This window comes from Simochromis diagramma, unplaced genomic scaffold, assembly GCF_900408965.1.
Source record: "Simochromis diagramma unplaced genomic scaffold, fSimDia1.1 OVJJ01000371.1, whole genome shotgun sequence".
NCBI lineage: Eukaryota > Metazoa > Chordata > Actinopteri > Cichliformes > Cichlidae > Simochromis > Simochromis diagramma.
This window is the reverse complement of record NW_024386920.1, coordinates 5,479,959-5,493,426: the sequence shown is the minus strand read 5'-3', so window position 1 is coordinate 5,493,426 and position 13,468 is coordinate 5,479,959. Positions and strand designations below refer to the sequence as shown.

At 39.8% G+C, this 13,468-nt stretch overlaps 1 protein-coding gene across 1 annotated transcript; it reads left to right on the top strand.

Annotated features, from left to right (window-relative positions):
* Nucleotides 1-1,283: 1,283 nt before the first annotated feature.
* On the top strand, nt 1,284-13,183 carry optn (optineurin). The gene is made up of 13 exons (XM_040036771.1): nt 1,284-1,416; nt 3,352-3,476; nt 4,865-5,073; nt 5,170-5,313; nt 5,440-5,624; nt 5,817-5,910; nt 6,045-6,160; nt 6,366-6,515; nt 10,323-10,407; nt 10,551-10,697; nt 10,838-10,980; nt 11,257-11,339; nt 12,244-13,183. The coding sequence occupies exons 2-13, from the start codon at nt 3,356-3,358 to the stop codon at nt 12,354-12,356; spliced, it is 1,590 nt and encodes a 529-aa protein (XP_039892705.1). The 5' UTR covers nt 1,284-1,416; nt 3,352-3,355; the 3' UTR covers nt 12,357-13,183.
* The last annotated feature ends 285 nt before the right edge of the window (nt 13,184-13,468 follow it).

The following is a 13,468-nucleotide window of genomic DNA, read 5'->3' as shown; positions in this document are numbered from 1 at the left end:
TCAAAGCTGACATCAGAGGGAATCTCCAGTCCTTCCTTTCCTGTTTGCAAGTGTAAGGTGACTCCTGAGGGGGAATTCCCGCTAACAGCTGATGGTCTAGCCCCGCCCCCACACATGTCAGCCTCTTGCCGATGTGTAAAAAATGCGGACCCGTGCCGCGCAGGCGCTGCTTACGCGCAGGCGCTCTTTGTTCTCAGATCGGTCCTCTGCCCCGTGACGTCACTACGAGGAAATGAAAACCGTCCGTAAACTCCGCACAAGTGAACTCGGTGTCGAGTTGTCGAAAATTAGACCGACTTAGACCGACTGTGGCTTTCAAAATAAAAGCAAAGCGTTCTTGAAGAATGAATTAAGATTGCCCTAAAAACAAATATCAAAAGCTAAGGACTTCAGAAAGAACAAATAATCACTGTAGTCTTTTAATATGATAAATAGAAGTGAAAATAGCTACACACAATACAGTTTAATGAATATAGTAATGAAATTAAATAAGGCTAATGAAATAAGCCTTATTAAATTCCAGTGCAAGATGATGGTTTTCTTCTGATGAATTTAATTTTATAAAGACATTATTTATTTTTAGGTGGAGGAATTTCAATTTCAGCAGATGTTGCAGTGCTTGTAGCAATTGCGGATTTGTTTGTTTTGTTTGTTGTTTTGTTTCTTTGATTTTGTCTTGCGGTTTAGCGGATTCATCTACTGCTTATTAAAATAAACTTCAGATGAATTGTTGAATTAAGTCTTTACTGTTTGAAACCCCCATTAGTGGAAAATGTTATTTTTATATTATTTTAAACTGATAACTACACTGTCACTATAATTGCTCTATAGTTGTTATTTGTCACAAATCAAAACAAAGCTCTTGATCAAAAGAGTCACTGCATATGCACACAAAGTCAATTTCCAGTCAAAATCCTGGCCTTTCAATGATTTATTTTTGCAAGAAAGCAAACCAAGAACTAGGCATATATGCATGCTGGTACCAATTTACTGAGATAATCATAGATTCTAAAAAAAAAATTTAATCCATAAAAATAACCAATAAATTAGTTAAAAATACCTAAAAACAAAATAAACTAAATAGCAAGCATAATAATTCAACAAAACGTAATAATAATAATAATAACAATGAGCTCTTACACGATTATCACTGATAACGCAAAACGCAGAAAGTTAATTTATTCGATATAAATCAACAAACATAAAAATGCATTGTTTATCAGTACTGCGCCAGTTAATGAGTTTACTTTGAAAGGAACAACCGGAAGCAAAGATCGTTTTTTCTGTATCGTCACTCAACGCCCCTGCTAACTAGAAGAGCAATATTACTCGACATACACAGCCACCTTTGCGATACTGCCTATGTATTGTCAGCGCGAACAGGCAGGCTGTGTTTAGTTCTCGAGTTGCCAGCAGGTGAGTTAAAACCTTTAAACTCGGTTGACGTTTGGTGTGACGCAGTTTGGTTGAGGTTAAAGCTCGTCCGTGTTCGTTTTAAGTTACTGGTAACTTTTTATTGTTTACCAAAAGTCGCACTTAGGATAGGCCTATTCCAAGAAAGTGAAAGTAAAACAATACTGAAAGAAGGCCAAAACAAATATAACTATTTTTGGCCGAACTTAGTGTCCTCCAAGCTAGTATTACACGATTATTTTGAACTAGCATGTGAGATTTCCGACTCGTACTTGTAAATTGGCGATCGACGGTGATATCCGCTGTTAAGAGCTTCTAAATGTGATATTACATCTTATTTAGGCCATTATGTAGTATACCATAGCGTTAGGGCGAAAGGACAACACAGTGTCTCTGTTATTGAAATCAAATTGCCATATCATGTGACTCTTGATGGGATAATTCCACTCGGCATGCTCCTTCTCGGCTCCCGAAGCACTGAGTCACTTAGTGATGTCAGCAGACATTTTTTTTAAACATGTCTTACTGGCAACAACAAGCCAAATGAAATTAAACACAAACGTATTCGCAGTTAAAAATGCCGCATTTTTTCATTTTTTATTTTTGGTAAACATTAAAATTAGCTGTTAAATTTACAAAAAAAAAAAAAAAAAAGATCAACGTTAGTATTTAAGTCAATTTCTTCTTGTGATTGTGATTATTTGAAACCATAAATCCCGAATGTATTAATTATTTTTAAATTAACTTATAGTGCGTAATATATAACATGGGATCATTTTGATTTTATATTATCTGATAAATGTTCCACGAATGCAGCATTAAAGCCACTATATGTAGAACTGGAAGTGTGAGCTTCAGTGCCCCCTAGTGGGAACAGCAAACACCAACACTTACCATACAGTCATCTTATTTTTAAAAAAGTGCACCCTTTTTAATTTTATACATCTAAACATTATATCAGAACATAACAAAGAAAATCATCAGGTCCTCATCAGGTTCTAAAATGATTTAAATACAGCCTCATATGAAAAACAGTGTGTGATGTATTACACTGTGTTTAGAGTTATTAATTTAGCTTTAGTTATTCACCTAAAATTAAACCAAAATACCAAAAAAGTTTGTGAAGAATCACTTTGTTGCAGAAGAATTTTGACCCAGTCACCTTTACAATGTTGCTGCAGTTCTTTGACATTTGCAGGTATTTATTCATACGCATCTCTCTGAAAGAACCTCTGCACCATTTCAACAAGGTTAAGGTCTGGACTTTGAGTATAACTATATATATATTATTATCAGTATAACTAATTCTTTACTTTTTAAGTCGTTCTGTTGTAGATGTGCTTCTGTGCTTGGGATCATTGTCCTGTTTCATGACCAGAGTTTTAGCCACGCTTTAGCTGTCAGACAGACAGCCTCACATTTGACTCTACAATATTTTGGCATATAGAGAGAACCCAAATCATCACCCATCCACCACCGTGCTTGATAGTTGCTTTTAGGTGTGTGTGCTGATATGCTGGTGTTTCGGTCACACCAAATTTAGTGTTGTACATTATGGCCAGACATCTTCACTTTGGTCTTGTCTATCCAAAGACAATATACCAGCTAGTAACTGCTGGATAAGGGAAGTACGTGCGCCCCGGAGTAAACCTTTCTCATGTTCCAAGTGAGCAAAGCGACTACCAGTGAGGGTAAAGAATAATATTTATTGACGTATGACCTGGTAGTTTATGCTACTCAGGCAACCAGAGCCAGGAATGTCAGGAAGCAACCACCCTCCAAAGCAATGTGTATAGTGACTGTGCTTTCTTTTTCACATGACTGTAACTGTTTGGCTTTGTTCTCAACCTTCTCTTGATGACTTATTTGTTGCCAGTGTTTCCGATTGTTTAATATACAAATAATATACAAAACATGACAAAACGTCCTTCCTCTCAGCATCATGGCGTCTGGAGGCCCCGTGATGAACGGCGACATCTCTCGCTCTGCCAATCAGCCCGGCACACTGGAGGAAACCCTGCAGCAGATGAACATCCTCATTCAGGAGAACAGAGACCTGAAAGGTGAGAGCAGGGATGACCAAGGATAGAGCAGTTAGGGAGAGGACAAATAGTGAAAAATTGGTGATAGTTGGAATAGGGCTGCTCGATTATGGCAAAAATGATAATCATGATTATTTTCACTGAAATTGAGATCTCGATTATTTGACGATATTTATTTAACCCTTTAAGACCTACCATAGAACCAAGTCCACCAGAGCTTATATTATTTTTTTACATGTTGTAGTGCCATTTGTGGGAGCATTTCAAGTTGCTATACAACTGTTATAGCCCATATTTTAATAATATGTATGCATTAAGTCCATAGTAACTACATTAATTGCAAAAAAGTGCAATAAACTACAAGAAAATTGAAAATCGTTTTTGTTTTTTTACATATATTTCTACTTGGAGAAATTTAAGAGGTTTATCCCTCAAAACTTTAAATACAAAAAAGTTGCAAAAATAGTTTACAACAACAGGAAATTTATTTTGAGTGTCTTCATAGTTTTATTTTGGAGATACAGCAATTTTTATATACACTGCAGGAAAAACAAAAAAACAATCCTATGATGCAAATTTGCAAAGAAAACAGCATGTGCATCAAAATAAACTATTTCCAGCAGTGCAATTTGAATTCTAAGCATCCCAGAAACTATTCAGAAAAGTCAAACATGACCAGTATAGGTTTTTAAGGCCTACAAGTAAAAAACTACATTTCCGCGAAAATGACATCACTTCCGGTTTCGGCCAGGAAATGGCGGACATGTGATAGTTCGCGCTGACGACTTTTTCAATGTGGGAAGTGTTATGAACAGCTGATCAGATCGGCAAAGCGTGTTTCTGGAATATTATGTTTTTGTTCCTGCAAGCGCTTTTTATGCAATTTTTGCAAAGCTATATGTGGAAGGAAACCGTGACCGAGGACAAGCTGATGGCATAAGATGTAAGTACAACTCCTCCGGTTTCATATGCAAAACAAATTATTGCGCTAGCTTACTCGGTTCAGGTTCTACAGGGATTTAAAAATAGTTACACAAAATGACTTTAAAAAATAATATAAAATAGTGTACAACACCACTGAAGTTTTTTTTACCTCTTTTCAACCAACGGCAGTCACTCTCCTCTTCAAATAACTTCTGCTTAGCTTTCTGAGCTTCCCTCGGGTCCTCTTAATCAGCGGTTGCCAACCTTTTTTGCGCCACGGACCGGTTTATGCCCGACAATATTTTCACGGACCGGCCTTTAAGGTGTCGCGGATAAATGAGGGAGGGGCTAATAATCGGCTCAGTCATTTTTAATGATCGTTGAAAGCCTAGATCGTAATCGTGATTAAAATTCGATTAATTGAGCAGCCCTAAGTTGGAATGAGTGAGTTTGTAACACGCGCATTTATTTTAATTCTCTCTCAGAGGCTCTCCGTCAGACCAACCTGACGATGAAAGAGCGCTTTGAAGGTTTGTCTGCGTGGCGGGAAAAACAGAAGGAAGAGCGGGACTTCCTGGAGAGCCGGCTCGAGGAGGCCCGTGGCCGCATGGAAGCACTTACCCTCCAAAACCAGGAGCTGAGCAGGAGGCTGGAGGACACCGGGAAGACCGGAGGAGCTGTGGGAGGAATGCAGGTGAAGCTGATAATATTGCGCATATATTGCACTGCAGATTTATGGACACTTTAGTCATTTCTGCATTTATGCTATGTAATGTCATCGTCCAATCAGATTGCAGAGCTGGAGGCCCTGCGTGCTCAGGTTGCTCGGCTGCAGGCAGAGAAGAATGACCTGGTGGCCTTGAACTCTGAGCTACAGCTCAAGGCAGAGCACGATTCTCAGGATGATTCGTTTATTGAGATCATCAAAGTGTCGGTGAGGACGGATGAATAGCACAGATCATCATCAAACACTCGTTTTTTTTTTAATATTCAGCCTGATTTTGGTGAAATGACAAACAGGAGGAGAAGCTTGGTGTCTTAGTATTGTTTTTCCTCCCAGGATGGAGGTATCGATGGCGTGAACGAGGCATTGGGAGCAGAGTGCAGCAGACGCCAGGATGCGAGCATGACAGCGTCACGCATGGACAATGAGGAGGTGACGGTTAGCCAGCTGCTGCAGTCCCTGAGGAATGAGGCGGAGAAAAGCGAGAGGCTGCAAGGCGAGCTGCAGGCCTGCACGGCCAGGTACGAGACAGCAACAAACGTTTCTCAGCTGTGAAAGTGCTTTAAATGTTTTTATTCTGAAAATGAAGCAACAGATTTGTAGCAGTCTGCTTATGTCTTTGCTCTATTAAAAAAAATCCCAGTCACGTTTCTGTTTCCAGAATATGTTATGGATAATCCATTTATTATTTAGTTTCACCTATTATCCAACAGAATTCGAAAGCTAGAAGAAAAAAAGTCCAGTGTAGAGGAATTCACCCAGACACCTGAGCCAGAGACCAAAGAGGATTCTGCGAAAAAAGATAAGGTTTGTTCCTTTTTTCATTTTTTTTATATATCACAGTAGATCTGTCGTGCTGAAAGCTGCATTATTGGTTAAATCCTTTCCCTTCCTGCGTCGAGTTTGTGACTTTTCGTGTGCGACTGTTGCAAATATTTCAGGCGGCCTCTGAGGTGGAGAATCTGAAGGCTCAGATGATGACACTCTACAAAGAGCTGCAGCAGGCTCAGAGCAAACTGGATGAAGCAGAAGGCATGAAGAAGAACCTGCAGGACAGGTTTGGGCCACACAAACACACTTGCAAATGATTATTTTAACCCTGGAGAACCCATGGGGTCAAATTTGACCCCATGGGTTCTCCAGGGTTAAACTTAAAAACAGAAAAGTGCAGAAAGATAACACCACCTAAACTAAATGCTATACCTCGTTTAACTGATGTTCTGTGTTATTTGATTTCTGTCTTATTTTTTTGGGGGTTGAAGATGTCGGGAGGTGGAGCAGGATGTGGCAACCCTGAAGGCCCAATTGCTGGAGAAACAGGCCGTTCAAACGGAGAATGACCGACTGAAGCTCCAGCTGAACAGCATGCAGGCCCAGAGCCTGATGGAGCAGAGGAAGACTGCAGAAGAGAAGTCAGAGAAAACACAAGCATACATACACATTAACTGATTGTGTGAGAGTGCAGAATCAGAATCAGAATCAGAATACTTTATTGATCCCTGGGGGAAATTATTTTTTGTTACAGTGCTCCATTATAAACCAACATTAAGACAAGACAGACAATACACTAACTAAGAATAGTACAATATATACATATATATACATACTAGGGGTGCAACGATATTCGTATCGATATTGAACCGTTCGATACAGTGCTTTCGGTTCGGTACGCATATGTATCGAACAATACAACATTTGTAATTTATTTTATCAACTTTCCTTCTGACGATGCTGTCTGTGTTGAGCGCTCAGTGAATCTGCGTTCGACTACTCCGCCTAGGCTGCACTGTCGAGCGCAGATCCACTGAGCGCTCAACACAGACAGCATAGTCAGAAGGAAGAGCGCAGGGCAAGCTAGCAAGACAGAAGTTAAGCTCTCCTTGCAAGATGGACCTCCCCCACTCTCATTCAGATCTGGCGTTTGGAATTATTTTGGTTTTCATGTGACGTATGACCCTGAAGGTAAGCGAGTCATGGACTAAAGTAAAACAGTATGTTGGATGTGCCATGCAATGCTCAATTACATGGGTGGGAACTAGTGTGTTAGCGCAGTTAGCTCGTTAACGTGTTGGCTGTCTAGCCCCATGCATGGGGCGATCGGCGGTAGCTCGTTAACGGAGATTTGCCGTGTTGTGGCGTTAAGGTCATTTCAACGAGATTAACCTGAAAGCACTAGTGGGAACACAACGAATATGACTGCACATTTACGCCGACATCATCCTAGTGCAAAGACAAAAACAACAAGCATGCTACTAACTTTAGCCGAGTCATTTAGACAGCTGTTAGCACATGATTCTCCTTATGCTGCTGAGAATATAGCCCAGAAGAAGCGGATAGTATAGCTTTTATTTTGGAAAGAGACATTTCTCTGTAATAAACTCTCTTTTCCAAAGATGAGTGATTCCTCAATCAGATACAGGGCTCGCAATATCGCTAGCCCGACGTCCTGGAGCTAGCGATTTTTTCAGTCGGGCTACCAAAATCTATCTCTTCCCTGCCCATCGGGCTATTGTAGGAAGGAAAAATATATGTCAATGCTTTTGCATTCTTTCAGAAATGTAGCTGGGTAATTATGTCATTGGCATCGGTGAGCCACTGTCAATATGTGACATATTGAAATCGCGTTTGAATTTGCGCTTGTTTTTTTGCTTTCACTTTGCAATCGTGCGAACTGTGTATAGAGAGTGACAGCACTGATCTGTGAGTGATGATAATTTGTGCACCAATTCCTCTGACATCGTCTTATTAATCGTTAGCTTACTATGCAAACATGACAAGTGAAATCTCCCGCAGCAAGCTTAAACATGTGAGAGGTTGATCGCGCAGAGAATCGCTGAGCTTATGTGAGTGTGTGTGTAAAACCAGCAGCATATATATTTTAGTTCTGCTGAGCCAAATAAGACAGGTCAGGGTGAAGAAGTGACAGCCAAAGAAAAGCTTACCACAAAACGGAGAAGTTATGACAAATCAGACTATAAGGCAAAAAGAAAGTGCAGCTTTATGGTTTCATGGACAAAAGAATTTCTGTGGCTGCAATATGACGAGCTAAATAACCAGGGCTGCACATAAGTGGTCCGCAGGTGCGCATTCGCTGTCAAAATAAAAAACACGCACAAGGGTTAGGGTTAAATTTAAAAACTGTACCTTTGAGTTAAAATATATATTTATAATTTTAATAAATGACAAATTAAAAAGGCATGAACATTTTTTTTGTATCGAAAAAATATCGAACCGTGACACCAAAGTATCGAACCGAACCGAACCGTGAATTTTGTGTATTGTTGCACCCCTAATACATACATACATACTAGGGCTGCCACAAACGATTATTTTGATAGTCGACTAGTCACCGATTATTTATGCGATTAGTCGACTAATCAGATCATCATCCACTGGACGTAAAACTACAGCTTATTGCACCAGCAGCATCTGCTCTTATATAACTATCATTAGCTTACAGCTTTAAGCTTTTAAGGTGCTAACTAAAAATAAAGACAAGATGATAGTTTATTCAATTTTAATGAAACTTGCAGATTGTTTCGGTAAAGTTTAATAAACTCCTTGCTATCTAAAATATAACAGGACACCGGAGTATATTCTCCAGCATCTCACACTTCTGATAATCAGCTGTCTGCTTTACGTTTATTCAGCTGTGTAAAAACTATAACTTTAATCTCAGCCAAACCGATTTACTCAGGAACAAATAAAATACTAAAAAAAAAAAAAAAAAAAAAAAAAAAAAAAGCCAAACAACAACATTTTTAATTTATCTAAGTGACTCATATATATTTAACCTGAGTCGCGAAAGACGGCGGTGGGTTTGAAAACAATTTTCCGGGAGTCCGGTGTTCTCACGGCGCTAGTTACCTAGCCCCCGGCTAGCTATCGAGCTAGTGGGTAACAGACGTCTCCGAAAACGTCGAAGCGCTTTTGAAAATATGTGGTGTCCTGATAAACTGAGCCGATATTTGAGGTTTACACAGCTACATTCTCGCCTGAAAATATGTTAAACGTTTATTTTGTGACCCAGAAAGAATAATAAGAGTAATATTAAAACTAACTAGCTACCGCCATTGTTGGAAACTAAGCTGGGCCGCGCTATGAATTCTGGGACACAGCTGCTTCTTCTTCTTCGGGGTTTAACGGCAGCTGGCATCCTTGTACATGCAGTGCTGCCATCTTCTGTTTCAGTCCGTTATTACACTCTTAAATCCTGCTACTTCTGCGTCTTTTGCGATCTTACAAAGCTTCAAACGACACGTCGACTATTAAATCAGTCGTCGACGATTTTGATAGTCGACGTAATCGTGACTAGTCGACAAATCGTGGCAGCCCTAATACATACATAAGTCACTCATAAATAAATAGCTGAAAAAGAAACATGTGTAGTTATAGCAGCAAACAGTGTGTTAAGTGGATGCGTTGTACAGGGAGATGGCCACAGGCAGGAAAGATTTCCTGTGTCGTTCAGTGGTGCTTTTCGGTAATCTCAGTCTCTCACTGAACGAGCTCCTGTGACTGACCAGTATGTCATGGAGTGGGTGGGAGGTATTATCCAACATTGTCTTTATCTTGGACAGCATCCGCCTCTCCGACACCACCTTGAGGGAGTCCAGCTCCATCCCCACAACATTACTGGCCTTACGGATTAGTTTATTAAGTCTGTTGGCATCTGCGACCCTCAGCCTGCTCCCCCAGCATGCAACAGCATAGAGGATCACACTGGCCACAACAGACTCATAGAAAATCCTCAGCATTTTCCGGCATATGTTGAAGGACCTCAGTCGCCTCAAAAAATAGAGACGACTCTGGCCCTTCCTGTAGAGTGCTGTGGTGTTTTTAGCCCAGTCCAGTTTATTGTCAATGTGTACTCCAAGGTATTTATAGTCCTCCACAATGTCAACACTGACCCCCTGGATTGAAACAGGGGTCAAGTGTTTCCTGGTCTTCCTGAAGTCCACAATCAGTTCCTTGGTCTTTGCCACGTTGAGCTGCAGATGATTCTGCTCACACCACGTGACAAAGGAGTCAACCACAGCCCGGTACTCTGTCTCATCATCCCTGCTGATGCATCCAACCATCGCAGAGTCATTGGATGAAACGGCATATTGTGACACTGATTTTTATCGGGTTGTGTTACTGTACTTTGACTACATAGAGCTTTGTAAAGCGATCGGGTCACGTCACACAAATCGCTAAACACAATTTATTAAACACAGGAACAACCTGGCGCAGCTGAAGGACGCCTACACCAAACTGTTTGAGGACTACACTGAGCTCAAAGACGAGAAACAGAGAAAAGAGGTAACTTTATGTTGTGTTGTGTGTATCGTACTGATTTTCACAAACGTGATGCAGTAAAAAATAAATAAATATTGATGGTATTTAAAAAAAAAAAAAAAAATCAGAGATAACTGGCACCTTTACCATCCTGTTTGGTTCTGCAGTCTCATCTGGCGGAGGAGCTGCTGCAGCAGCGGCTGACAGCAGCTGAAGAAGCTCTCGCTATTAAGCAGAAAAAGATCGATGAGATGAAGCAGGACATGTTCCAAAAGGAGAAGGAGCTGGAGACCATATCTGTTTTCCAGGCTCAGGTCAGTGGTTCTTTACTTGTGAGTACTTGAAATATATAATCTAGCATTAAACCCAACAATCAGAAGGCCTCAGCACAACAGGATTGCCTCCACTTTTAATGGTAGTCATCGTGTTTTTGTTTTTTCTGTACTTTCTGCAGGCAGAGATCTACTCCTCCGACTTCCACGCAGAAAGAGCAGCGAGGGAGAAACTCCACGAAGAAAAGGAGCGTCTGGCTGCTCAGCTGGAGTATGTGAAGAAGCAGAACACCCAGCTGCAAGACGAGATGGACTCAATGGGCAGGTGTGCATTCAGAGAGAGGACTGACCTGGTCACGATTTGAGCTTCTTCAGACTAAATGTGTTAATTTCTATTCTTCTTGTGGAGAAAAACTCCTCGTGATTTAATAAAGGATTGAAATTTAAAAGTGGAGTCTGCAGCTCGACTAACTTACAAATTAACAAAGGTTTTGCTGTATAATTCTGCCAAACCCATTTCTATTTGCATGACATGACCACAGAAACAAACTGAGTATAATGTCGTGATTCGGCTCATCTGAAGCTTTTTCTTTGTGTGCAGGCGCTCACTGAACGAGATGCAGAGGAGACATTTGTCACAAGGTGGAAACCCACATGGAGGTGGACCATCTTTAGTTGGAAGAGGTACAGTATGTTATAATTTAACCTCTCACACAAACCTTATTCCTGGCTTTCTCTTATATAGCTTATACCGGACTCCCCTCTGACATTTTGATTATTTGGATGTTATTACTGGCTAGAAATACAATTACTCTAATTTACCATCTATCTCTTTTATACCAAAAAGATATAGATGGTCTTTTGAATCACATGCCACTATATTTGGATGGAAATATGAGGTGATTAGCCAGCTTGGTTTTTACGGTGATGTTGTGTGATGTTATTTGAATGGTGTTTTTGGCTAGTGCAAAAGCAGTTTAATATAAAATGTAGGCTACTTGCCAAAAATGAAGAAAAAAACCAAAACAAAAGTCAAATTCTTTGGGTGTCTTTCATTACAACTGTTCGCCAGACAAGGGAATCCCAGAGTAGCCAGACCCTAATACATTCCCTGCTTAATCTTCTTATAAGTTATATAATGAGCATTACATAATTAGGTGCAACTAAGACTTGAATCTACCAAACGAGACAATGAAGTCATTAAGAAAATATACAATCAGACCTGGTTTTTTTTTTTTTTTAACCATAGCTGCCCTTTACTGGATGTTACAGGGAATACACCGACTTTTCATTAATTTTTATTTCCATTGTTTTTGCCTCAGCTCTTGTTTCTTTTTTTTTTTGGGGTACTTTTACTGCTGACAGGAACTGCACAAGATTTTTCTCCGCACAAGTAATGACTTTGCGATTAAGGAACGTTACCTGACCTTTTGCAAAATGATAGTTAGATGCAGCAAAAATCATTCAGTATAGCCAAGACATTTGACTGAATGACCTTTGTGGTGTAATCAGTCTGTCAGAAAATACAAGTGGAACTGGAACAGCCATCCAGCAGGCTAGAGTTGTGATCGGTGTCTCTCACTTTCAGGTACTGACTGGCAGCATCAGGGGAATATCCCTGAGCACGCGTGTCCCAAGTGTAATGAGATCCTTCCAGACCTGGACTCCCTGCAGATCCACATCATGGACTGCATCAACTAGACGTGCGTCACAGCATATAAGCATTCACGGCAACAGCGGCTGCATCATCACCTAATCGGAGTCTTCCTCTGCTTTGTCCTGTACCTCTTCACTCCAAGAGATCCCATATGGGATTAATAAAATTTATTCTCGGGTGGGAACACTTTGCTTTTGGAAGAAGCCAAACTGTGATGTTTGGAAAGGCATGTAAAAAGAGTATGTTGACTGTATTTTGTTGTACATTTAAAAGTTGCTCACAAACACTCAGAACAGTATAGAAAACATTCTACAGAACACCACCTATCATGCGGTATGCTGTCCGTCACATTGTTGGATTTTTTTTTTTTTGTAGCTGTGTTGTCTGAAGCAAGCTGAAAATTTTCAGGGGCAAAACAAGTTCAGAGCAAACAAAACAGAAGCTGCATAGACCTTTTGGTAAGATTTTAGTTAAGCACTGACCACTGGTCATAAATATATTAATAAATCAACCAAAGTTGAGCCTTTAAAAGCTGCATCTGTTTACAAGTATTTGGTTGCTGAAGGCTTTCTATATTTTTGAAGGATTCTTTTTCAAATTAAAATGAAATTGCTTCTATATTTTTCCTCACTAAGGATATTTTAGTTCATAATTTGGTGTTTGGTGGTAAAAGCAGCATTCACCATGTAGGCACTTTATGAAAGATATATATTTTATTTTGACTTTGCATATTGTACCTGATAATCAGAATATAATGTATTTAACCTGATCAATTTGTCACTAAAGTGCAGGTAGAATCTGTACTCTGTAGACTGTAAAGACCTTCCTGATTCAAGTTCGGTGAAAGAAAATAAAAGCGTTTGCAAATGTGTTTGCTTTTACTCATCCCTGATGTCACTCTTCATATATTATAAAAATGAAACAAACATTTTAGTTAAATACGATGAAATAAGCCAGAGCTAATGCTGTTATACAAGCACTTCGCATATTACATTACCTTCCTGTTTAAAGATACCCTTTAGGGCTTTTCACATCTTAATCACAGTCGACTGTAAGTATTAAAAATGTTTCAATATTGACATGACTTCATATGTTTTAAAGTCCCGTGAAATTACATTTTAGGCGACTGGGGTTTCCCTGTATAAATAATACAACA

Coding starts and splice junctions, on each gene's coding strand:
- optn (XM_040036771.1), top strand. CDS start 3,356: ATGGCGTCTGGAGGCCCCGTGATGAACGGCGACATCTCTCGCTCTGCC. Junction 6,161..6,365: donor AAGAAGAACCTGCAGGACAG/GTTTGGGCCACA, acceptor TGGGGGTTGAAG/ATGTCGGGAGGTGGAGCAGG. Junction 10,698..10,837: donor TATCTGTTTTCCAGGCTCAG/GTCAGTGGTTCT, acceptor TACTTTCTGCAG/GCAGAGATCTACTCCTCCGA.